The sequence below is a fragment of the Crocuta crocuta genome, unplaced genomic scaffold (assembly GCF_008692635.1).
Source record: "Crocuta crocuta isolate KB4526 unplaced genomic scaffold, BGI_CrCroc_1.0 scaffold130, whole genome shotgun sequence".
NCBI lineage: Eukaryota > Metazoa > Chordata > Mammalia > Carnivora > Hyaenidae > Crocuta > Crocuta crocuta.
In genome coordinates, this window is record NW_027527920.1 from 1,475,029 (window position 1) to 1,501,719 (window position 26,691).

Genomic DNA, 26,691 nt, shown 5'->3' on the forward strand with positions numbered 1-26,691 from the left:
TTTTCTGGGATGAGAGAAACCCATTGCTTTTTATCTACTTAAATTTTTTTTTTTTTTTTTGGGGGGGTCACTGATTTTTAGATCCAGGAATCTTAGGTAGATCATGCTTTTTTAGCTTGTCAGTGGGAATTGACAACGGGACTGAATGAAAATCCTTGTTGAAAATCAGTCATATCAGATGCTTATCCCTTTTCTGTCCTACAATAGAATTTGGATAGAGCTTTGCAGTTTACTAGGCTCTTCCATATGAACTACATGACTTTCACAACTACCCTATAAAGAAGGTGGCATCATTTTGTTTGAAGAAACTCCTCAGTGTTAAGAGAATTTAAGGTATGGAGGTACTGACTCAAAAGCTGACACTCTTACACTGAAATTAAACTTAATCTGACAGGTCTAAAATCCCATAACTACCAATAATCTACATTTTGTGAATTTACAGTTTGGCCTGCCCAATGTTCAGTATCCATATATCATTACTAAACAGTTTGATTTGTAATTGGTAGGTTTTTTTTAAAGGAGAATTTTATACTGCCTCTTTTTATTATTACTCTTGGACTTCCTACATTATTCATAGTATCACAGATTTAATGGTTTATAACTGTAGTAAATTTGCAAATTCCTGGAGTCCACGCTGCTGCTATGACTCTCCCCATTCTAGTTTGCTCTAAGAGTAGGAAGAATTCCCTTCTTTTTCATTGCCTCTTGGAATCAGTATTTCCATTCTGGTTCTAATTTTATTTTAAAGGTTAATTTTTTGTTTTTTTTTTGAAGAAGTTGGTTCTAAGAACTCATTTTGAGGGGCTCCTGGGTGGCTCAGTTGGTTAAGCATCCGACTCTTGATTTCAGCTCAGGTCATGATCTCCTGGTTCATGGGATTGCCCAAGTCAGGCTCTGTGCGTGCGCTCGCTCTCCCTGTCGCTCGCTCTCCCTGTCGCTCGCTCTCCCTGTCGCTCGCTCTCCCTGTCGCTCGCTCTCCCTGTCGCTCGCTCTCCCTGTCGCTCGCTCTCCCTGTCGCTCGCTCTGTCTATAAATAAACATTTTAAAAAAAGAACAACTCATTTTAGATGTAATATTTCTGCTTCTCCATCGTTGTGAAGCAATGCTCAAGGCCTGTTTAGCATTATTTCTGTGGAGACATACGGTAATAGCTAACATTATTGAGTACTTACTGTGTGCCAGGCACTGTTTTAAGCTGTGTTATTTCATTTAATCCTCAAAATAACACTGTGAGGTTGCTACTATTATTAGCCTCTTTCTACAGATTAGGGAGAAGCTTGGAGAGGTTAGGTCACTTGCCTAAGGTCATATAGTTAGTGATTGCACCTCCAGGCAATCTGATTTTAGAGTTTGCTGCTTTTAATCACCAAACTACAGAGTCTCCTTTGAACTAGATACACTTATTTCTTCAAAGCAGAAGGCTGGCTAAAATGCTGAGCAGATTTTTTTAGCCTTTTGTGTGGTATACTTTATGAATAAAGAGTGGGCCATGGCTTAGAAATTAGTGATGGGGACAGCCCTAAACCTTTGTCATGTTTGCCAGGTAGAGATAGCTGTGAAAGGAATAGGTTTGAATTTGAGAAATGCTTTTTAATTGCTGCCAACTCTACCTACAGATCAGACTAATCCATGTGATCAGACCCAGATACTTCCTTCCTGCTGCAGAAAATGAGGTTATCCTGTTTTCATTCACTCCCAGGGCCTAAGGCTTACCTTACCCTTGATGGTTACACACAGAATGAGTGCATATGGATTTATGACCTGTCTTTATTGTTAAGGAGTATTGGTGGTAATAATTAAAAAATTTTTTTAATGTTTTATTTATTTCTGAGAGAAGGGGAAAGGGAGAGAGAGAGCGGGAGAGCGAGCAGGTGAGGGTCAGAGAGAGAGGGAGATACAGAATCTGAAACAGGCTCCAGTCTCTGAGCTGGCAGTCAGCACAGAGCCCGACATGGGACTTGAACCCACGAACTGTGAGATCATGACCTGAGCCGAAGTAGGATGCTTAACCGACTGAGTCACCCAGGTGCCCCACTAATAATTCTTTTTTTTTTAATTCTTAACAGGATAGGTGTGATGTGTACAGCCTGTGTACAGCCTTACAGCTTTTTACCATCATTTAAGCAGATTTGAAATACTGTGCCCATAACCACAGTTAGAGATTAGCTTGTCTTGCTCAGTCTTCTTTTTGAGATATGTGATATGATAGTGTATTTGGGGTGGTGGGTGGGAGGAAGAGAAATGCTCTTTTTTCTGTCATTTTCTCTTTATTTAAAAAATTTTTTTAAAATATTTTTATTTTATTTCTAGGAGAGAGAGAGAGAGAGAGAGAGAGAGACAGACAGCGTGAGCAGGGGAGGGTCAGNAAATTTTAAAAAATGTTTATTTTTGAGAGCATGAGCAAGGGAGGGGCAGAGAGAGAGGGAGACCCAGAATCCTTCTCAGGACAGCTCAGAGCCTGATGCTGGGCTTGAACCCACGAATCATGAGGTCATGACCTGAGCTTAATTGCTTAATCCATTGAGCCATCCACAGGAAATTAGTAGTAAACAGGAGTTTGAAGGGAACACCTGTTTAAAAAGTAAATAAAAGGTGACAAAAGCAGGCGGTAGTTAGCTGAGACAGTAGTTAGTTTTATTACCTGCTGATCAGTTGCCCTGGAGGTAGCTGTAAAAGTTAGTGATAGTCTCTCTTGTGTGGGGCTAGGCTAGCTTTTTTACTTCCTTAGGGCATATATAAAAGCAGTTTTCTCCGGATTGGGCTCAACTTGCTCTTCTGTGTTCCCTTTTTCTTCTCACCCGCTGCTACATATCTACACATCCAGTTTTTCCTGCCAGAGAGCTCCTCCTTTTCTCCGGCTGCTAGCCCCAGCTGTCATCTTCGCCTCCCATCCCCCATCCCTAGTTATGCAATTTTACATTATGCTTTTCCTGGTTTTACTGTCTCTGTTTTTTATACTGTGCTTGCTGCTCTCCTCCATCCCCAGCATCTAGTCCCTTCCTTCCCCCAAACCAGTGACCACCTTTCAGCTTCCCTCTTTATCATTGTTGAACTTAATGTAATGTATTTTGTTAGTACTTTCTCAAACCTGTTTGAGATCTGAGCCCAGTTACATATTATAGTGGATAGAGATGATGGTGGGGAAGGGGTAGGAAGTTGTTTTTCTGAAATTCAGGCTTTTCCCAAAATATTGGATGGGCTTTGATCTGGAAATCAAACAGATGCTTCTATTGGCCTCCAAACTTGAGGCAGTTGTGTGCTCTGTTGAGGGCAGATAACTTGATTGAAAGTCCTTGGTAATGAAAGGCAGGTCGGTGAGTCAGGCTCTGAGCTGTTTGCCACCTGCTGCTGTTGCTGCTGCAAGCTGGTTCTTCTCTTCTGAATTAGTGCTAATTTTGGATGGATAATGAGGTAGATGGTTGCTAATAACTTTCTTTTGCTAATTGTGATTTCACGATACTGTGTAAAGATTTTTTTTTTCTTTTCCCTGTTGCTAGGAGGAGAAATAAATCTGTTTTCATGATTTTTGATGTGTGTTTAGCTATCAAGGAATCCTGTGCTTGGTTTGTTTAGAGGTGCTACAGTTTAATGGATCCCATCTCCATTCAGAATTAGCTACCCAGGCAGTCTTGGGCAAGTCATGAACCTCTCTCTGTGCCTGCCCCATGAACCTTGTCAAACTATGTGAATGAAATGAGATGTGATATATGTGGAACCACTTTGTAAGCTTTTTATAAAAATTCCAGGTGCTGCCCTTTGTTAATTTGGCCACTGACCACAATACCAGAGAAATACATCTAATGTCTTTTTTAATTGTTTTTTTTAATGTCTGTTTATTTTTGAGAGAGAGAGAGACAGAGTGCAATCAGGGAGGGTCAGAGAGAGAGGGGGAGACACGGAATCCGAAGCAGGCTCCAGGCTCCGAGCTGTCAGTACAGAGCCTGATGCAGGGCTCAAACTCACGAATCGTGAGATCATGACCTGAGCTGAAGTCAGTCACTTAACCCACTGAGCCACCCAGGCGCCCCACATCTAATGTCTTTTAAACTCTCCCTCCTATGAAGCCAGCCTTCTCAAGAGCAGGGTGATGAAATCATCAGAACTAGGGGGTAATCTTGGTTCTGAACCATCTTTTCTTTTGTTTTCTCATCACTCCCCCACCCCCCCTCCCCACAATTATTTAGGAAATTCCTTGATCCTGTGTTTCACTATCTCCATTCTTTACTGGGATTATAATTTGAAGGAGTTAGTGATCACAGTGTGCTGCACATTCCACTGGACACGTCCTTGCTTTTTGTAGTCAGAAATTATTAAGTCGTGACACAAAATATCTTTAACTTTTAAATAGCTACCAAAACCTTTTTCTGTTGTAGTAAGGGACATGGCCTGCAGTTGTGGAAGGTATTAGGAGACCATGCTTTGGCTTTGGACACACCTGGATTCCAGACCAGACTCTTGTACTTGTGACTGTAGGCAAAGAACTTAATTTTTTGGGGTCTTAGTTTCATCTTTAAGGACATTCTAATAGTATCTATCTTATAGGGCTGGTGTAGGATTAAGTGAGATAATATAAAGTACTTAGCACATTGTCTAACACATAACACATACTTAGGAAGTGTTCCCTTTTGATGTACATGTCTAAGAATAATAGCTTTCAGAGAGTGCATAAATAGATGTCAGTGTTTTAAGGGATTTTAAATCTTGTTTTTAGATATGTTTGTTTAATATACATCATATCATTTACCAATTCAAAGAACCTTTATTTTGATTTACTCCCATTTTCCTGTATGCAGGTAGGAAATTAAATCAGATCAGCATTCTTTCCTTTTTAGGAAGTGAGTCTTGCCCAGGGGTGGTAGTGTCAGGTTGAGAGACTTGGTTGGTTCTCTGCAGTGGGAATTGTGTTCAGGCTGTTTCTTGGCTACCTTTGAATTGTGTGGTGTTGGGATTTGAGATTACATTGGGATTGGATGTGTTCTTGGGGTTCTGGACATACTTGCAGGCATTCCCTTTACATTAGCATGGTCAGTAGATTGATAAAGAGGCTTCAGTGTTAGTCTGCATTTCAGAAGGGGGGAAAAAGTACAAAACAAACTCACTAACATTTCTAGAACATACTCAAATAGATGGTCCCTGACTTACTGTGGTTCAGTGTAAAGCTTTTTAATTTTATGATGGTGCAAAAGTGATAATGTATCCAGTAGACACCATATTTTCAATTTTGATCTTTTCCCAGGCAGTGACCTATAATTCGTTTCTCCCTCATGGCACTGGGCAGTAGCAGCAAGCTGCAGCTCCCAGTCAGCCATGCTATCACGATGGCAGACAACCAATTAACTTAAGGCTGTTCTGGACCCTTACAGCCATTCTGTTTTTCATTCTCCATACAACATGCAACAAATTACATTAGATATTCAACACACACGCACACACACACACACACATATAAAATACTATTTATATACTATATGTTATATACTATATATATAAAAGTTATATACTTATATAACTGTAAAGTAGGCTTGTGTTATGTGATTTTGCCCAATGGCAGGCTAATGTAAGTGTTCTGAGCATGTTTAAGGTAGGCTAGACTAAGCTATGATGTTTAGTAGGTTAGGTGCATTAATGCATTTTTGACTTAAAATTTCAACTTACAATGGGTTTATTAGGATGTAATGCTATTGTAAGTCGAGGATGGTTTATGCATAATCACAGTGTTGGAGAGGGCATAAACTCTCCCATTTCACAGAGAATGTGAGAATAAGAGCACTTGTAATTTCCACTTAATGATCAAGAGTGTGATTAAAATAGAGTACTCCTCTTACTGCTCCCTAGGATTTCCTGGTAACCAGTTTTCCGTGGTAGTTAAACCAATAGTAAAATGAATGGAACCAACTTCCTTTACCTGTCCCTCTGTTAGTTGGCATTGACTTTGACAGGTCGGCAGGTGGCAGTTTTTGAGACTAAGACATTAGTCCTTGATTACCACTTTACCTAGAAGTGAGCTCAGCTTTTCATTGCTGGGGGTTGGTGTCTCCTTTCTGAAATTCTGAAACTTCCTTTGCATCTGAGAATGACATCTTTTTGGCTTCGTGGAGCCTCTGGTAGATAGTTCCTTACAAGGAACTGACATGATTTGAAGAGGTAGTTTAGAATAGCATTTGGAAGGCAGAACATTTAGTCTAAGGCTGTTAATTACTGGATTCCTGTCCTCCCCACATTTTGCATGTTTTATGAATTGAAAGACTGGTATGAATTTGGAGGACTTGACCTCTACTTGAATAAGTATAGCACCTCTCTTAGGGTTCTGAGGTCCATGAGTGGAGTTTATCTCCAAAGGCAAATACTTCTATGGATATAAACAAATTTTCCACTTAGCAACCTCCATTTTCAGCCAGCTCCATTACATCCTTGGCTTCTGGACTGTAGGAAAACTGTTCCGTTTAATTCATATCTTTCCTCTGAAATGTATTTAACCTGATATTGGTAGATCCTGGCCCCCCTCTGCTCACTGCAGAGGGCCCAACTCGGTCCCAGGAGAAATTGTGCAGTCACTGAGAGTATAGTACCTCTTTTAGCTTCTTGCCCTGTATCTTAGAATACTGCCTGAAATGGTAGAAATGATGATGGACCCTGGGTGGAGTAAATGGGTGAAAGAGAATATGCTTGCGCTTTGATTTAATTTACTATGGACCCCACTCCATGTTCTTCAGACAATTTTCAGGTTTCTATTCTCTTTCTGCCATTGCTTCCTGGTCTTATGGGAATGTAACCTAAAGCAAATTCTGGACAAGTGGAAATAGGCATCAACTTTAGTTCCTGGGAAATGCCTGGCAATGATGTTGAAGCCTAGCCTTTACCATAGAATTAAATTTAATTCATCATTATACGTTTCTTATTCTTTATGAGCTGGCCTCTGGGAGCTAGGCAACTAAACTATGCAGATAGAGCCTGTCAAGTACCATACTTATTTTTAAGACTGACTTTTCAGGAAAGTTTTCTAGTTGTATGAACTTATGGAATTGTGGAAGGTATAGCCTCTCCATTGGCAATGAGTTGGATTGCTGTTACTGTTGGTTCTACTCCTGAGCTGACACCCATAGTAATTCTCACTCTGAAGTACAGACTCTCTTTACCTATGCCTGAATGTCTGCATTCAGAAAGAGGCTACTTAATCACAAATGACCGCTGGGTTGCTTGTTTGCCACTGGCCCTGGGAAGAATAGGATGTGGGGGAAGTCTATACTGAACTCAGGATGGAATCCTGTATGAGAGAGAAATATGCTACCTTTTCATTTGAAATTTGGACTCTGATTCCCAAGAGGAGGTGTCATTAGGTCAGTTAATATTTCTTGTTGAGGCCCACAAAAGACTTTGCATCTCTAACAAAGTATTTCTCCATCCAAAAGAGAGATCCTGACTTGGCATATAGAACTACTGCCACTCGTGTTTATCTTTCATCACTTGCCTGAATTTGAAAAGGTAATGGTTTGTCCTCTAAGGAAAGAGACTCTTCCCTGAGACCTGAGGCTTTCTCGTTCCTACCAGCTGGGCCCATTGCTAAAATGCTTTCCAGTGGGCTTGCTTCTGCCTGGCTAGCACCTGGGCTGCCCCAGCTTGTAATTAGCCTGCCTTTGCTTCATAAGCTTCCCAGGGTGGTTCTTCTTCTAAAAGCTTGTATGAAATGCTATTTACTGTCTCTTTATATCTTTATAGTTTAAAAATGAATCCTTTTTGTTCTTTGCAACTCATTTGCTTTTTTCTTTTCTTTAAATTACTATTAACACCTGTTGATTTTTTTTTTTTTTCTGCTTGGCCTGTCACTGCATTCCTGCTCCCCCTCCCTCTAGCTGGGTTTGTCAAGTCGCCCATGTCAGAAACTAAGCTCACTGGGGACGCCTTTGAGCTGTACTGTGACGTGGTCGGGAGCCCCACGCCAGAGATCCAGTGGTGGTACGCAGAAGTCAACCGGGCAGAGTCTTTCAGACAGCTGTGGGACGGTGCTCGGAAGCGCCGTGTCACCGTAAACACCGCCTACGGGTCAAACGGCGTGAGTGTGCTGAGAATAACCCGGCTCACCTTGGAGGACTCTGGGACTTACGAGTGCAGGGCCAGCAACGACCCCAAGAGGAATGACTTGAGGCAAAACCCCTCCATAACATGGATTCGAGCCCAGGCCACCATAAGCGTCCTTCAGAGTGAGTCCAGCACCCTACAGTAGTAGTACTGTAGTCATTAGAGGTGGCCCGATGACCCTTCCCTTCTGCTTCCTTTCCCTCTTCCCCAGTATGATCGCTCACCCCACCCCTTGTCTTCGTTTTTTCAAACCCACGACCCTTCTGGTTGTAGTGTATAAAAACAACTGTGGCAACTCTTTTTTTCTTTGCCGTCCTTTCTGCCTCCCTCATCCCCCAACCCTTCTCTGTGTCTTTCTCCTCAGGAACAAAGAATTTGGGGAAATCCGTGCCTGTCCAAAATCATCTGCAATGGGAAGAGGTGGGGAGGGAGAACTGGGGAGGCTCAAAAAACCACTTAAACTCACCAGACCAGGCAGTTAAACCAGGGTAGTGTTGAATTGTTTCTTTCCCTCCCCTTTAATTTTGTAGTAGGTTTCCTGCTATCCTTTTGCTGATTTATTCTCTGGTGCCTTTTTATTTTTGTTTCTCTCCCCAGTCTAACTACTTTTTATTTCTTCTGTTCATCTGTTTGAAGCTCTCTGAATAGCTGCCTTCACCTCTATGATTTTAAGTTTGTGTCTGCCCAGCCTCTTCCCTCACTGTGACTTGGTGTCATCCTGTTCTGTGATGGGAATGTCGCCATAGGTGCGGTGTGGTGGTGTGTTTTGGTTGTTGGGTGGCATGTAAGCTTGGATATTTCCATAGTTCCAGCTCTTTTTTCTTTTCTAAAACAGTGGCACGTGCTTCTCTGATAACAGCCCTGCACTACAGCAGTACACTCCTTACTGGCCCTGCCTATCCAGTAGCCTGAGACTGCCTCCATGTCTTGCTGTTAGGCACTAGGTGACACAAGGTTTTTTGTTTTTTTTTTTTAAAACCCCGTCATGCTGTTTCAGAGTCAGAGTTGCATCTGCTTCCTGTTCACAAGAGTTTCACTCTGATGACTGACTGTGATGACCACAGTGCTCCTCATCCCAGAAGCTGGCAACCCCAGAAATAGTTGGAAGCCATTCATACTGGCCTTTTCTTGTGTTTTGAAAAAAGAAGAAACTAAATTCCAGCTAAGTGATGAGGGAAAGCTAAGCGGCTGGCTTAGAATTCTTCTCTTCATCTGTTGTAGCAGGTATAAGTAAGACCTTGGACACAGGGACTTTTGTGGCCACCTCTCTTTCTAACAAATGTCTTGCTACTTGTATATTGGGAAGGAGAAGGAGGGAAAAGCCACCACATAGCCAGTGCTCCTGGCTCGAAGAGTTCTAGCCCCACATCTGACCTGATTATAATTGAGGGCGCATACTCTACTTGATAGAAAGAGCCTTTGGATTTTTCACCTTCTTTTCAAGGACTCAGACCTGTATCTAGTTCTGGCTTAACTGATTGATTTAGAAAGAATAAGTAAAAATAGTAAAAACACATTTATGAGGAACTTGGTAATAACACAGAAATAAATAGGATATGGCCCCTGAATTTATCTATATAGTTAATATAGAAGATAGGCTAGTTGTTCCTTTATAGTTCCTTAGAAGATGCTTATGGAAAGAAGAGGCCTTAGGGAAGAGATAGGAGAGTCTGCTGCAGCTGGCACTGTTCAATCAGAGAACCTGCTTCTAGAAAGGGGAAAAGAAAACCTTGTCTATGTGAAAATGGGGAATATTAACCCAGTGATTTTCCTTTTATTTAACAATTTTTCCCTTGCACGCTTCCTTCTCCTGCCCCCCCCCTGCTCCTTTCCTTATAAAAAGCAGAATTACCCGAATGGCCACAAAGAAGTTTGTAGGCATGGACTGGGCTGGGCATTTGGTATTGGTATTTCCAGGAGCTTGACTCAAGTAGACTCATAGTTAAGAGGTCGTGCCTTGGGAATGGAAGAAGAGGAGTCTTTGGGGTCCTTATTACCAATCCTGAGAATACATAACATTTCCCCACTTTACTTGGAAATAAACTTCCTAACTTAGAAGTGTCTGCATGTGGCTGAACCAAATCCTGGCCAGTTCAGTCTCGTCCCAGACTTCCCCATCAATTAGTTAACCCTAGTTAACTGTTTCGGAGAGCTGAGCTGCTGCTGCTGCTGCTGCTGCTGCTACTACTTTTAAAAAACACCCAGAATTCACTCTAATTGGATTGTTTTATGATCTTAGCATCCCAAGGACTCCAGGGGGAGGTTGAAGTCTTCTAAAATGACTTCTTGACAGTATTTCCCCCCAAAACTCCTTGAGTAAAATAAGACAGGATGAGAAATATGCCCAGTTTTTAGGGAATCTCCCTGGCCATAGCATGTTCTACACATGTGTGATGGTGAGGGTAGGGTCTCCCATCCACTGCTTCTCTGTAGGAGTCAGTGGCAGGCAAAAATTTAGGGTCTTCTCCTAAATGTTCATCTCTCTTGGACTTTCATGGGCACTGCTGGGCCACAGAAACCAAAGCTCCACCTTCATCCTGGTGCAGAATGCAGATGTGGCACCATGTCCAAGGAGCTTGTGTTGGCACTGGTTTCCATACACAGAGGTCGTTGGAGGGAGGTTACCACACCCCAACAGCCTTCCTTGGTGCAGAATCATTTAAACCTATTTAAACTATCCACTTGCTCCCAGCTGACTCTCTCCTGGATCTTTAACACTTAAGGGGAAAAGTGCTTTCCTTTGCCTTCCAAGAATTCTTGGCAGAAAGTCTACCAGGTTGCTCTCATCAACTTCTTAATATCCCTGAGCTGCAGTGGGCATTTGCATCGTCACAGGTAAGAGTAGCATTTACTTTGGCCTCCTTGTGTTTAAACATCTAGAAGCTCTTGGCCTCATTCTCAAAGTTTACCCTTTCTCAGTACAGTCTGAGAAGAACCAGAAGGAGAGTCCCAAATGGGACAGAAAATAAAATTGGATAATAAAAATTTAGTAAAAACTTAAAAGTGTGTTTGGATTTTAATGTTGCCTTTATATTTTTATTTTCTGTGGAGTACTGGTTCTCTCTTTTTTTGTTTTGCTTGGTTTTGATTTTTCTTGGAATTGTGGTGCTTTCTGCTGATGGTGTGTGTGCGCCTTCCGTTGCAGGGTTTGCAGCTGTTCTGCTCGACTTTAAGGCCCAGGGATTTGGCTTCTGTCCAGTGTGTTTTGGAAACCGTGGGACACCACTGCGCTAACGTGTTTACATGCATCTGCTTCTGTCTTAGTGGCTGCTATGCCTCCATTATCTGTACATAGAGATCCTGTTTGATGTTACCAGTAAGGATCAGTGCTGAATGGAAGATAACCATTATCCCTTTGCCAGAGTTGGAAAATAGTGAGAAGCAATTTAATTGAAGAAACTTGAGGATTTGCTTTATTTGCTACAGTTTTCTTTGATAAGAGTCTATAGTCAGAAATGTTGCACTGATTAGGAGGTCCTTGGGCATTAAATTTTTCAGGTGTCCCACGACTTCTCCATCCTGTCCTCCTCCCTGCACAGTGAACAAACCTTAGTTCCAGTGAAGGGAGAGCACCCTGTCCTCAAGAGAGTCAGCACTGTATTGCATAAAATGGTGTTAGGTTGCTGCTACAGAGTTGCCAGGGGCAGGGAAATGGAAAGCTAGTCAAGAATTTCTGAGAAAAAAGTAGAAAAATAATAGATGAGGAAATACCTCTAATTGTGGATGGGAAAAGTTTAGACTTTACCTGAGAATGTCTAAGTCTGGGAAAAGATTAGAGATAAGTAACAACAACAGAAAGGCAGCAAACAAACATTTTGACTTTCATATAGTGGTAGAATTCAAAGGGCTTTAAGGGTGAACCTTCCAGGAATGACAGAGTTGCCTTACAAAATTTCTGCTCAATATGTTCTAAAATATTTGGGTCAAATAGGTTATTTTTGTAGATCCTGAACTAATGACCCCAGGTTATCTAAGCCCAGGGTAGAACCAGAGGATGAAGTATGTAACTTGCTGTAGGGTGGAAAGTGTGTGTGGGGGTTTGGGGCTGGGAAAGGGAGGCAGAGATAGAGAATTCAGTCTGATGTATGTTCTAGGCCCAGCTTTGCCACTAACAATAATTATGGCCTTGCACAAGCCATTTTCTGTCTCTAGCTCTTAAAGAGTGGGGTTCAGTGAACTCTAAGGGCATCTCAGCTCTAAAATGCTTAGAGCCCATGATACCAACATATACTGCATTCTAGTTATATTATCTACACAGTGGAATGCGTTTTAAACAGCAATTCTGAAAAGGTTTTGTTTGGGAATAAATATCGGCTGGAGAGAAGAACTGCGATGATTCCTTAAGAATTTTTCCTTGGCAAAATTTAGAAAATGCAATAGACTTCTGGCAGGAAATTTGCTTTTAGGATCTACGCTGTCTTTTTCTGCATAATTAATGGCCGTGGCTGGTTTGCCATAGGTTTATCAGAATTAAATGTGGGAAAAGCCATACATGTATTATCTAATTATAGCTATTACTGTTCCAAGGCCTAGTGACTCCATAGGGAGTTTATTAGTTTATATAAATTATATTGCCTTTGTCTTCAGAACTGTAAGGTGGAGCCTGGTTCTCTAATTGAAGCTGAATTGGTCGGTGGTTCTTATATCATTAAACCATGGTGTTCAAAAGTGTAAGTGGATTGTTGCCAGTATAAGTACCCATAATACTCCCATTCTTTTCACGTCTAGGCCAACTGGTCTTCAGGCTGTTGTCTGCGCTAGTGGTCATTTGCTTATAATCATTGTTTTTCTTTCTTGACTTCCTCCGAAGTGGTAAAGTGAAATTCCTCATGTGGTCCTGTCTGCCCTCCCTCTTCTTCTAGTCTCCCCATCCTACCCCATCCAATTCTCAGGCCAGGGCTACAGAGAACAGAAGGCTGTGGCTCCCTATCACTGTGCACTCTTATTACAGAGCCAAGGATTGTCACCAGTGAAGAGGTCATTCTTCGAGACAGCCCTGTTCTCCCTGTCACCCTGCAGTGTAACCTCACCTCCAGCTCTCACATGCTTACATACAGCTACTGGACAAAGAATGGGGTAGAGCTGACTGCCACCCGCAAGAATGCCAGCAACATGGAATACAGGTGAGAGGGACTAACAGTTCCTAGGAAGATGGGAGGGAGCGGTGAACTTACTATGGGCATTCATAATTTATAATTATGTTATGTTGGAGACACGCAAGATACACATGGTCTTTCTCTGGAGAGTCTAATCCAGGGTATCTGGGGTGAGGCCCAGGAATCTATTAAAGATTTCCAAACGATTCCAATGAATAGCCAGGCTTGAGAGCTATAGGTATTCCCTTTACTGTTATAATAGAGAAACAGAGGGCATAAGGAGTGATTTTCTCAGGGTAACCATGCTAGTCAGTAGGAAAGTCAGAATTAGAATGCAGGTCTCTTGACTTAATCCAGTGGTTTGAGGAATCTAATTGAAATCTGCTTTAGGACTTTTAGAGCAAGAACACCGTAAGTGATCTTTTCCACTGGGTAGAATTCCTAGTGAGTTCCCTTTTAGGAGTGATTAATATGACCATAACCCGATCGAGAACAGTGCATACAGGGCTCTTTAGTGATCTGGAATAAGGTTAGTCGCCTGGAAACATCCCTTTGATGAAAGGGGGGTTATTTGCTGGCTGAAGCTAACCTGGCACCCAGACACTTGGGGCTTTTTTGGAATATCTAGAATACATGACACCTCACCTTTCAGAATAGTTTGTGATTAAAACCTGAAAAGGATCGGCTAATCCTGTTTGGCAGGATGATGCAGTGAAAAGAAAGAGTGCACTGGAGTGAGATCAGGAAAACTCGTGTACCCAATAGTAGCAAGGACATTCTGCAGTATTTTGCAAAACTGAGATCTTTTCATTCCCCTTACTTAATTGACCCACATTAATTTCTGGATCCTCTTCCTCTTCTCAAGTGAGGAAACTAAAACTCAAAGAGTAATAACTTGACTGTTTTCAAGGGCAAATACTGTACCTAGTAAATTTCAGAAGCAAGGGTTGGTTCCAGGTCTTCTGACTTTCTAGAATCTAGGTCATTTTTTTCCCCTGCCATTTTAGTGGCAAGTTAATCTGTCCACTGTAGTTTCTTCTTATATTAAATTGGAAATACAGCCTGAGCTGTATAGTCATAGTTTGGAAAAGGTTAACCAAATAGAAGTGTTGGGTGGAATGAAAGGCATATATTCCTGGTCTGTTTCTTAGTTTTACAAGTTTGTATTTTTTAATAACTCTTTCAAGGTACCAGACATCCAGTTGTGTTTCTCTTGGGTCTTGTACTATGTCACCCATATGGATTTGAACTGTAACTTTATAAATTTGAACCTGACTTTATAAAATGCCGCTGCTGCTCCTCCTCTTCCCCTTAACTCCTCCTCCTCTCCTTCTTCCCCTTCTTCTTCCTCTTCCTCCTCCTCCTCCTCTTTTTCTTCCTCTTTTTCTTCTTCCTCTTAGTTTATTTGAAGCTCTCCAGGAGTGTTCTGCATTGTCAGTTTTTCAAGGAATCTGTGTTCTCCCATTTTGTGAAAATAACAGCTGATGAACCCTTGAGCTACCTGTTTAGTCAGCCATGAAGCCAGTCTCAGACCCTGCTCCTGCTCAGCTCTAGAGGATGTTTTCCATTTGCTTTAATTGTTTCCCAATAGCTAATCAATGGGAATGTTGTGGGGAGATTTTGAGCCCATAGGCACGGGCTCAAGCATGGGAGTCCTCTTTCCAAGTCTTTTCGTGGAACTTAGAGTCAGTCTGAGCTCTAAAGATACAGCTGCTGTTCTTCCTTCAAACTCTGGAACATTTGCTAAGAGCAGCCGACTTGTGTCTGTTTTCCAGTTGGGTGGATATTGGTTTAAGAGCCAGCCACTTGTATAAAATTTAGAAGACTCTTGGTGGGTCCTTTTAGAATATTAGGCTGCCATGGGTATGCTGAGACAGTCCTGGGAATAGTCCTGTGTGCCTCTCCTCATCCGTGGTCTAGTATAACCCGTGTTTCTTTTTTGTGATTGAACACTAAGGTGGTTAAATATGTTGGGCCACTCAGTGGTCAAGGTTTTTCTGAGTTTTTCTCAGGGATTTATAAGTGCAGTGGAGCTTTGCAATTTGCAAATAGTCTGATGTGGATTTCTCTATTTTTGGTAATTATACACCAGCTTTTGTGCATATGTTTGGGGGTGTGTGTAGGCCATAGTGTACTGAGCTGGTGTGAAGCTGGTCATCAGACATGACAGCTTGTTGAGGATCACCCTGTGAATTCAGAGGAGGTGCTGTTCTGGCCACACACACTTCCTACAGTTCTTCTTGTCCCCCTACTTAACTTGGTTGGGATCTCTGCGTAGCTGTGCACTCTGAGTTTACATTCACTCCGTCATTCACTCATTTGTTTATTCATCCCCCTTGCTATATTCCAGCCAGGCCAGGTGCTGGGTATTGATCTGTTCACAAAATAGTGCCTGTCCACATAGAACTTGGTGTGTTGGGAAACCAGACATTCATCAAACAGTTAGATAAACATATAATTACATGTTGTGGTGAACACTTGTGAAGAATGACAGTATAGTATGAGAGAGAGTATCATGGAGGGGATGTCACTTGGATTGGGGGTAGGAAGAAGTGATGTGAGCCAAGACTGATGCTAAGACTGTAGGCTAAGATTGATGGGAAGTGTATTCTATGTAAAGGAACATCTTGTGTCAAGGTTTTGAGATAGGAACTAGTGCGACATGTTGAAAAACTGAAAAGAGCCCAGCAGGGCTAGGAAGTGGCCTAGGTGAGGGTATGACGATGATGCAGGGTTCTGGAGTTTTAGCTGCACTTAAGTATTAAAAGTTTAGTTGCGTCTCTGCAGTTGGTGCTGTGATGGCAGATTTTTTTTTTAAAACTATTCCTTGGGTCCTTTTGGAGTAGACTTACTGAAAGGCATGTTACTGAAACATGGGGTGGGAAGAACAAGATGACCAAAACTGGGTCTTTAGGGAAGCACAAAAAAAGGTTTTTTTTCCGCTCTTGTTTATTTGACAAAACCGCAAGGTGAGCAAAAAGTTTTTGGTGATGGCTCCATCCTCTATATCTAAATATAGTCTATAGTATTTTGTACAGCCCTCTATTTTGATTACTTGTTTAAGGTTAGAGAGCATGTATCATTCTATCTTTGTATTGCAGGTGCCCAGTAAGGAGTAAAACATTACTGTTTTGTGGAGGGAGGTTTTTGCTTTTAGTTAGGAGGAGGGGAGTTGCATTCAGGGACACAGTTTGGAGAGCAGAGTCCCTGGTTACCCTCTTGATTCTTCTTTTGTTGTATATTTTGTTGTATATTTGTTCCCAGCTTCCTTACTTGATTTTTTTTCTCATCTCTGCAGGATCAATAAGCCGAGAGCTGAGGATTCAGGAGAATACCACTGTGTATATCACTTTGTCAGTGCTCCTAAAGCAAATGCCACCATTGAAGTGAAAGGTACAACCCAACAGAGGCTACAGTGTGAGCCTCTCACTCTCCTTCTGAGATACTACTTTGGTCTGGACACCCAGTCTTCAAGCTGTTCTTGTTCCCATTATGGGAGGCAGTATACATTATGATAGGACTACAGGCTCAGGAGCTCAGCTGCCCAGGTTTTAAATCCAAACCCTGTCATCTGTTAGCTGTGTGACTATGGCAAGTTATTAGATTCTTTGTGCTCCTGTTTCCTCATTTGCAGAATCCACCTCATGGGATTTTAAGGAGGTATAAATAAGTTAATTTAGTAGTTTGAGCCGTGCGAAATTGCTGTTTTTGTATGATAAAGATGGTTGAATATTGGCAGCTTCATATGGTTCAATTTATGCAAATATCTTAGAACAAATAGTGCCTTACAAATATTACATAGATCTCCGATGGGCCAGCAGGATTTGGGCCATAAATTATTTGTGGATAATTCATTAGAGTTTTTAAAAAATGTTTGTTTATTTTTGAGAGAGCACAAGCCAGGGAGGGGCAGAGAGAAGGGACAGAGGATCTGAAGCAGGCTTTGTGCTGACAGCAGCAAGCCCGATGTGGGGCTCAAATTCACGAACCAAACCGTGAGATGACAACCTGAGCTGAAGTTGGTTGTCATCCAGGTGTCCCACTCATTAGAATTTTAATATAAACCCTGGGTGCATGGCATCATAAAGATGTGGCTGTAGCTGAAAGTTCCCAGAAGGGCCAAGAGAGCTGTAAAATTTGAAGCTACTTACCATCATGAATCCCAGCTTTCCTGTGTTACTTCAGAGAAGCAGCGGAGACCCAGAAAAGTACAGCCATGAGCTCTGAGTCACAGAGTGGCTTGTGGCAGAGCTGGCATTAGAACCCAGATCTTGACTCTTAATCCTAGGTGTTTCCATTTTATAAAATGACCAGGGGGTGGTGGGGGTGCTTCTTGAGGTCAGCCTGAAGAGATGAGGGTTTTTTATTTTTTTCACTCTTTATTTTACTTAGGAAGGATAGAGATTTGTTCTTCAAATCCATAGGTGAGCCTTAGCCGCTGAAAGGATAAATAGATGAAATGGGAAGGACCTACAATAGCAGGTATCAGATCTTTCTTAAAATATTTAGAAGACTAGAAAGTCAGATTAAAGAAGGTTTCAATGATTTGTTATTAAATGAAAGTAGTGTCTTGGTGACACCACCCTAATTTGTAAGTTGACATGAGGACAACCAGTGTCTTTTCCCGCTGCCAGATTGAATTCTAAATGCCCGAAAGGGTTTAGTCACTAGAATAAGGGTTCTAGTCCACACAGGCCATGGAACCTGGGATTTGATTGGAGAGTTCTGGGTTTATCTCTGTTTTTGAAGGATGACACATTTGTTCACCATGAGGATGAAGGTGTGAGAAGGCCTTTTCTCTAAGCCTGCCATGTGTCTTTCCTCACCTGGGTGAGCTGGCCTGCGTGGGGAGATGTTTTACTCCTCCATGAGAGACCAGAGGCCCTTCAGCATTCCAGGCTGGACCTTTGGGATAAAGTCCAAGTGTGGAGGTAACAGGATGGGCGAGGGTGGGAAAGTGGTGTGTGTAGTTCGCCGCCCTCCCCAAGCCTAAAGGGTAATCACATGCAGTTCCTAGTCCTTGGCTTCGCTGTGAGAGTGCTGATTTGGCTCTATCCTGAAAGCAGTACTTTCAGGAGTGGAGACAGAGGAGGTTTTCCATTGCCCTGGGTGCTTGAGAGAGGGGCTTCAGAGGCCCCCGAGGCATCTTTCCTCACATTCTCTTAAGCAGATAGGAGGTAGTAGGCCAGGGGGCAGAGAATGGGAAGATGCAGGCAGGAGTGATTTCAGAGGAAATGAAAACATTCCTTGGCGTCTTACCATAGTGACTGTGTGTGCTGTGCACTGTTGGTTTTACTGCACGCAGCTCTGTGAGGAAGATGGGGCAGGTGGCGATAGCCTGGTTTTAAAGGAGTAGACCTTAAAGAGAATTCTCTTTCATTGAATCCTAGGCATATTCTTTGATTAGCTTGGACAGAGATGTTAGTCTCTCAAAATTCACAGGGAATTCCAGTCTTTTTCCTCTCTGTCACCTAACACCTGGATACAAGACAGCTGAACATTTAATGTCTTTCAGGTGATAATTAGTACTTAGTGTGGTTAAAGACTGAGCATTTGACTTTTTCTGTTTAACTTTTTTGTTTTGAAAATTTTTTTTAACGTTTTATTTATTTCTGAGAGAGAGAGACAGCGTGAGCAGGGGAGGGTCAGAGAGAGAGGGAGACACAGAATCTGAAACAGGTTCCAGGCTCTGAGCTGTCAGCAGAGAGCCCGACACGGGGCTTGAACCCACGAACCGTGAGATCATGACCTGAGCCAAAGTTGGACGCTCAACCGACTGAGCCACCCAGGTGGCCCTCTGTTTAACTTTAAAAAGATTTGCCATAGGCCCAAGATCATATTCTTTTTTTAAGTTTATTTTTGAGAGAGAGAGGAAGAGTGAGTGAGGGGAAGGGCAGAGAGAGCGGGGGAGCGAGAGAGAGAATCCCAAGCAGATTCTGTGCTGTCAGCACAGAGCCCGACTTGGGGCCCAAATTCATGAACTGTGAAGTAATGACCTCAGCTGAAACAGGAGTCAGGAGCTTAACTGACTAAGCCACCCGGGCGCCCCCAGGATCATATTCTAAGCTAATTGGTTGGGGTCATAAACTGCCTTGCATTGAGAGCGGGGGAGGGAGGGGGATGGAAAAAGAGAGGGAGGCAAGGTGGAAGGGAATGGGAAAGAGATTGATTCCCGAAGCATTTTCATGTAAACTCTGGTTTTATTTCCTTGGTGCCTCTTTGGTGGGGGTAAGAGACAGTTACCTTTTTACAGCATAATGACTTGAAAAATTTGCTGAGTAATACAGGTAAGAGGTGGTTGTACTCAAGAGAGATTTAAGGAACATGAGTGGCCTCTGTTGAAAGGAGTCTCTTGAGAGTCTTCTTTGTGGTGTAACTAACTCAGTGTGTGAGGGCAATAGAATTTACACTAGACAGATCTCTTCAACACCTGTTCTGTCAGTGCTTTTCTTCCCCATTTGGCTTTTACTGCATTTCAGCACCTCCTCCCTGGGGTGTTGTTTGGGCTCAGCACTATGGGGAGTGAAGGACTTATACTAGGCCAGGGCCGGGCACTGTGCAGCACATCAGCACATCTTGAGTTACTTGTGGTGTGCAAGAGAAAAGAATGCTGCAGGAATCCGAGGGAGGGGCACGTGTCCTGGAACAGACCTGAGGTGGCAGTGTTTTGCATCCTAGCCTGTCAAGAAAGGATTTTGAGGATGGTAATATCCACATGTAGTAGGGGAGGCAGTAGGGGTTTCTGAAGTAAGGGTTTTTTTTCTTTTACTTTTTTTAAGGGACAAGGATGAGGCACAGTATAAACAGGAAGGATAGTATTACTATTTAGGATTATATTTCTTAGGTATCTGGCAGGTGACCTGAGCAGATGCTGGAGGTGAAAGATGGAGCAGGACTGGCCAGGGGAGAGGAAACTGCACTGACTAAACCTTAGTGGGACCTCTGCCCTATAGCCAGCCTCTCTGGGGATCCATTAGATAATTCTGGGGAGGTGTCTGTTTCCCCAGGTTTTTGACTCTTCAAGGCTTATGTCTTCCAGAGACTTCACAGCTTATTATAGAGCATTTGTGAATGGATAGGTATTGAACTTCTCTTCCTGTAGTTCTTTAACTTTTCTAATTCTTACTTTCCTCCTCTTCCCTTCTTCCTTTTCTAAAATTAAAAAAATGTGCTCATAAAAAAAGCACATAAAAATGTCTATGTAATTTACAAAAAAAGGAGAAAATCCCTTTCATGACTCCCAAACCCTATCCTCATCACTCAGTTATTTTGATTAACCCAAGAAACAAGGAATTTAAATTTTATTGTTTTTAGAAAAGGATTTTGATGGTCATCAAATCCTCTGCAATAAATATGCCACTGCCTCTTGTGAAAGGCACATCCCAGCCCCAGGAGGGTCTGGGTCGAGGCTCTCATTGGGCTCATTATCTCTCCTTGCTCACTGGGCACTGCAGGTGAGTTTCAGTCTTTTGGGGGCTATCAGAGCTAAGACCAATCTTATTTTTCCCCTCCATTCTTCTTAGCTTTCTTTGTATTTTAATATTATGACTAAATGTTAGGATCTCTTTAAGCGACCTTGTCTGGCATCCCTGTTTCCTCCTCTGTTGTGGGGCCTTACAAGTGATATACTAAAAAGTTCACACTGTTCACACTGGCCAAGATGGACCTTATGGTGATGACAATGAATCATTAAGGGTAGTAATATACATCTCTCATTTGTATGGCACTTTAGCATGCAGCCTGTTTTCATGGTTATTTATTTGTTTGATAGGCAGCTAGTTTGGTAGTTGAGGATGCTTTGTGACATCCTTTAAGTTAGAGCTGATGGCAAAGCCGGTTCTGACTCAAAATTGCCCATACTTGAAAAGTCTTTGAGAGCAAAATAATAATACCTTAAAGCTGCTAGAACACTTTGAGCATCAACCTCAGCCCAAATAACCAAACCTATTCTTTCTTTTCAGGGTGCTACCCTGACCTTCATTAACAAGAATAAGAATGGCTAGCATTGCACATTAACTGTATGTGAGGCACCATTCTAGGTGCACTGCTGTTTCTGTCCTCCCTCTAGTCTTCACAACTCTTGGATGGAAATGCTGTTAGTATTCTTACTTTCCAGGGGAGAAAATGGAGGCTCAAGGGAATTAGATGACTTACCTGGTGTGATAGGTGAAGAGTGGAATAAGGGTTCTCACCTGTGCTGCTAAGCACTGAGCCATGTCACTATGTGCAGCATATAACAGAAGGCCTTGGACTGAGAGTTAGAGGAATTGGATTCTGATCCTGCCCTGCTATTAAACTTGCTATGGCCCTAACCATTTGCTTTCTTTCTTGGGCTTCAGCTTCCACAAGCATGTGATGAAGCAGGATGGGATAGATGGTCTTAGATAGAGGTCCTGTAACGCTCCAGCAGTCTGTGGTTCCCTTATATGGTTATAAATGAGAGGTTGGGTTATTGAAGGAAATGATCTCTAATCTTCTTTTCCTCATGGTAGTGGCTGTGTCAACTTCTCAACTTTGAGAATGTCACCTCAGTGTCTCCCATACCTCCAGTCACTCATCTCCCTGTCTTAGGGGACATTTCCTTCTTATAGTCCCCTTGTCTCAAACACTGGTGCCAGGAAGGGTATGAAAGCAGTGGTTCTCAAACTTGATTTAATGTGTAGGTAACGTGGCCTGACATCAGGCTTTATTAAGAGCACTTTGGGTGATTATAGTGTATATAGCCATGGTTAGAATCATGGTCTTAGAGGAGACTTCATTTGCCACCCACTCAGTGCTCTCTCCTGCAGGAAGGGGAAAAGCCTTATCTGCAGAAGGCAGCACAAGTCCCAGACTGCTCTAATCTTTACAGTTGATGATGAATCTACTCTAAGTGGAGAAGGCTTATTGAGCCACAAGCCAGCCTCCTCCTTGCTTCCATCTTGACCAATCTCATATTGCTTCTTGCGGTTTAGTCCTTGGCTTAACAATAAATCTTTTTTTTTTTTTAACGTTTGTTTATTTTTGAAAGAGAGGGAGACATAGAATCCGAAGTAGTCTCCAGGCTCTGAGCTGTCAGCAGAGAGCCAGACGTGGAACTCAAACCCATGAACCATGAAATCATGACCTGAGCCGAAGTCAGACACTTAACCAACTGAGCCACCCTGGTGCCCCAACAGTAAATCTTGATGTTCTCTCTGCCTTCTTCAGCTAAGCCTCTTAATTTTGCCTACAACAAAGATGAGGGGTCTCTAGGATCTGATAGGTTACAAAAAGGAAGCTATGAGATCATCATATGGAATCCGTATGTTTACTTAGAAACAGGCTACTCACTGACACCTCTAAGGATGGAGTTTCTTTGTGTATTTTTTTTGTTTTTTTTAGGATGGAGTTTCTTTGAAAATGAATTGTGAGGTTATGAATTTGCTTTGGAAAGTGAGCACCAAATAAGGAGTCCATGTAAAAAACCCCTACCTTGACCCCTTTCTCAGCTCTGTTCTTCACTGTGTTTAACATCAGCTTCAGCTGAACATACCCCCATTGCCTAAGTGGACACTTTCTGCAGCCACCAGTCTGACAGAGAACCTGGACGTTTTACTCTAAGTGTAGGCTGGTCAGGCAACAGAGGGTATTGAGGAACAGGAGTTTGTCGTCACCCACTGACCCAGATAATGAAATTGGGTTGGGGAACTAAGACTCTCTTGGAACTTTGTGTTGCCGTTCATTAGGATACTAGAAGGATATCAACTAATGTCATTAGAGTATGTGACTAAGGAGGCTAGAGAGCCAGTGAATTCCCAAGTGGGTCTGTGAGCTCTTTAAAAGTTTGTCTCTTACTCTCTTACCACCTAGTCCTTGCCTCCCTGAGAGGGCAAAGGGAAATAAGGTATTTGCTGTCAGACTCCTCAGACCTACCTTCAGACTAGCAGACCCTGTTTAAGCAGTTCCTTATTAAGTGGCAAGCCCATGGAGGGTAAGGCATGTTAACCAATATAAACAAATAGGCCATTAATCAAAATTTGTTAGTATATGACCTGATTAAAGCTTATTACAGTTCTAAGCACAAGTCTTGTTTGTGTCAAGCAAACAGAGAACACAATAATCAGCATCTCTTTGATTTCTTAGAACTCAAAGGCCAGAGTCTAAGCCTAGTCTTTCCTTTCCCTGACTACTAATAGTTCGGTTTAAATGTTTATTTTTGACCCCGAGCTCCAGTGGATACAGAGATTTTTTTTTTTTTTTTAACATATATGTATTATTGAGAAGCAGAAAGCATGAGCATGAGAGGGGCAGAGAGAGTGGGAGACACAGAATCCAAAGCAGGCTCCAGGCTCTGAGCTGTCAGCACAGAGCCTCATGTGGGCTCGAACCCATAAGTGGTGAGATCATGACCTGAGGCGAAGTCAGATGCTCAACCGACTGAGCCACTCAGGCTCCCCACAGAGGTATAATTTAATCCTCACAAGACTTCTATGAGGTATGTATTACTTCTATTTTACAAAAGAGAGTAATAAAACTTAAATGACCTAAAGGACTTTAAATGACCTGCCTTAGGCTACTCAGTTGGTAATAGTCTCATTAGAGCCTGAGTTTCTCTGACATAAAGTTGAAAGCATTTTTACTTATGTTATTGTGTATGGAGTAGTTAAACTCTGACAGGTAAATCAGTCCACTGCAGGTCTGGAATGTTTCAGTAGCTCTACAAGCAAAGATAACGTTTGGACAGTTTGTTATGCACGTTGTAAAGCATACTATATATTTTTATTATGGACTCTGTTCTTTTTTTTTTATTTTTTATTTATTTTATTTCTAGGAGAGGGGGGGAGAGAGAGAGAGAGAGAGAGAGAGAGAGACAGCATGAGCAGGGGAGGGTCAGAGAGAGAGGGAGATACAGACTCTGAAATAGCCTCCAGGCTCCGAGCTGGCAGTTAGCACAGAGCCCGACGCAGGGCTCGAACCCACGAACCGCGAGATCATGACCTAAGCGAAAGTTGGACGCTTAACCGACTAAGCCACCCAGGCGCCCCTTATGGACTCTGTTCTAATTTGGTTTATTTCCCTTCTATATTGTAGAGTACAAAAAGCATTCTTGAATCAACCTTGAATTTGGTTTCTAGCTTTACCATTAACTAGCAGTTTAATTTAATTTTTTTTATTCACAAATAGTTTGTTAGCAGTTCAATTTTAGATGTTAAATAACTTTTCCAAACTTGAGTTTTCCATTTTATGTTGAGTAATAGCTTCTTCACTGATTCATTAAGTTACCCCCAAACTTAGTGGCTTAAAACAAGAAACTCTTACTACCTCATAGTTTCTGTGGGTCAAGAATTAGGGAGCAGATTAGTGCGGTGACTACAAGCAGCAGTCTTCTGAAAGCTTGGGACTTGAGGATCTGTGTCCTCAGTGGCTGCCACATATGGCTGCTTTTGGTCACTCAGTTCCTCTGTGCGTGGGCCTTTTCCATAGGCTGTTTGGTCCCCCAGTATGATAGCTAACGTGCCCTAGAATGTGGCTTTGTGAACTATCCAAAGTTGCTTGTATACCTTTGCTTTATTTCATTCATTAGAATTGCACCACTAAGTCCAGCCCACACTCAAGGGGAGGGAGCTAGTATGCTTCACCTTTTGAAGGGAAGAACATTAAATAATTTGGAGACTATTTAGAAACAGCATGGGTGGACGCTGAGCCCTAAAGTCCCCTTTCCTCTCTGACCAGTGCTTACATGTGCTCTGAGAGCCTGGTTACCTTTCTTGCTGTGGGTCCACTGTCTGGTTTAGCTGGTGGGACAGGAACAGACTTGCTTTCTTTTTTGTCTCTCTGAAAAAATTTTTTTTTACTGTTTGAGTACGGTTGACATAAATTGTTACATTAGTTTTAGGTATACAACTTAGTGATTTGACAAGTTTATTCATTATGCTATGTTCACCACAAGTGTGGCTGTCACCTGAGGAACATGCTTTTTTATTGCGCAGTCACCATAGAGAAATGAAAAAACTTTTCATTGATTCAAAGGCTAAAGTGGTAGTTATAATCACTACCTTAAGGATAGAGTGATGTGGCTTAATTTTCTCTCTGCTCAAAATACTAGTGATACTTCCACCATCCCAAGGGTGAATAATCAGGGCTTCACTCAGTATAATAATCAGGGCTTCACTCAGTATTCTTTGCTAAGCTGAGAAGAGAGCAGCAACAGATCTAACCATTGAAAACTCTTTCACATAGGTCTATACTATGTAAATATGGCCAACAAAGTGTGATGGGGTAGCCAAGTTCCTAGATAGTCTCTGTGCATGGTAGCCTTTAAGGCAAGGTAGATGAGTGAAAAGGAGAAATAGTGTTTTCCTAAACACCAAGGTAGGAGTGAAGACAATTCCTGTTTCTCCTCAGGCCTTGGCCTTCTAGTCTGCATCCTTTCAGAATAGTGACTTTTTTTTTTCTTTTCAAAATTAACGTAAATTCTAGTTAACTTACAGTGTAATGTTGATTTCAGAAGTAGAACTCAGTGATTCATCACTTACATACAACACCCAGTGCTCATAAGTGCCTTCCTTAATACACATCACTTGTCTAAGCCCTGCCCCCCATCGACCCTTCCTTTGTTGTCTGTCTTTAAGAGTCTCCTATGGTTTATTAACATCTCTCTTCCTTCCCCCACCATATGTTCATCTCTTTTGTTTCTCAGATTCCACATGAGTGAAATCCTATGGTATTTGTCTTTCTCTGACTTATTTTGCAAATGGCAAGATGTCATTCTTTTAGGTGGCTGAGTAATATTCCTGTGTGGGTGTGTAAATAGCACGTCTTCTGTATCCATTCATTAATTGATGGACATTTGGGCTCTCTCCACAGTTTGGCTATTGTTGGTAATACTGCCATAAACATCAGGGTGGATGTATCCCTTAGAACCTGTATTTTCATATCCTTTGGGTAAATACCTGGTAGTACAATTGCTGGGCCATAGGGTAAGTTCTATTTTAACTTTTTGAGGAACCTCCATACTGTGCTCCGGAGTGACTGCACCAGTTTGCACAGAATAGTGACTTCTTGGAGGCCGTTGTGCCATAAATCAAATTGACTTTTAGCCTTCTGGATGGTTCTAACACGTAATCTTGGAAAGAGTCCCCAAGGTAAAGGCTGATGGTACTGAATTCACAGTACTATTGGAACTAGTTAGATAACTGGGCTAGCATGAGTATTCTCTGTTGGGCCAAGGAAAATGGAAAAATATGTCACACATAAGCTGATTTCTAAAATTTGTGTCTCCGCCCTAGACTACTACTCTGGGCTCCAGACTTGATACTCAGCTGTCTACTTGACAACTTGACTTGGAGGTTAAAGAAGTATCTTAAGCTTAGCCTGTCCTAAACTTTGAACTCCTGGTCTTTATTACTGCCATTGCTCCATTCCTAAACAAAAACAAAATAAAAACAAGCAACACAAAACCACCCCGATTCTTCTGTAGTCTTATCTTGGTAACTGGCAACTCCATTCTTATAATTATTCAAGCCAGAAACCTTTGAGTCATCCTTGACTTCTTTTT

General features: G+C 42.1%; 1 protein-coding gene across 2 annotated transcripts in view; it reads left to right on the plus strand.

Annotated features, from left to right (window-relative positions):
• The window catches only part of NPTN (neuroplastin), a 76,388-nt gene that overhangs the window by 32,596 nt on the left and 17,101 nt on the right, over positions 1-26,691 (plus strand). For both annotated transcript variants that reach the window (XM_077746004.1, XM_077745997.1), the window contains exons 2-4: positions 7,851-8,198; positions 13,028-13,199; positions 16,471-16,565. In XM_077746004.1, the coding sequence (XP_077602130.1) occupies positions 7,851-8,198; positions 13,028-13,199; positions 16,471-16,565 (615 nt within the window). The remainder of the gene's footprint in view (positions 1-7,850; positions 8,199-13,027; positions 13,200-16,470; positions 16,566-26,691) is intronic.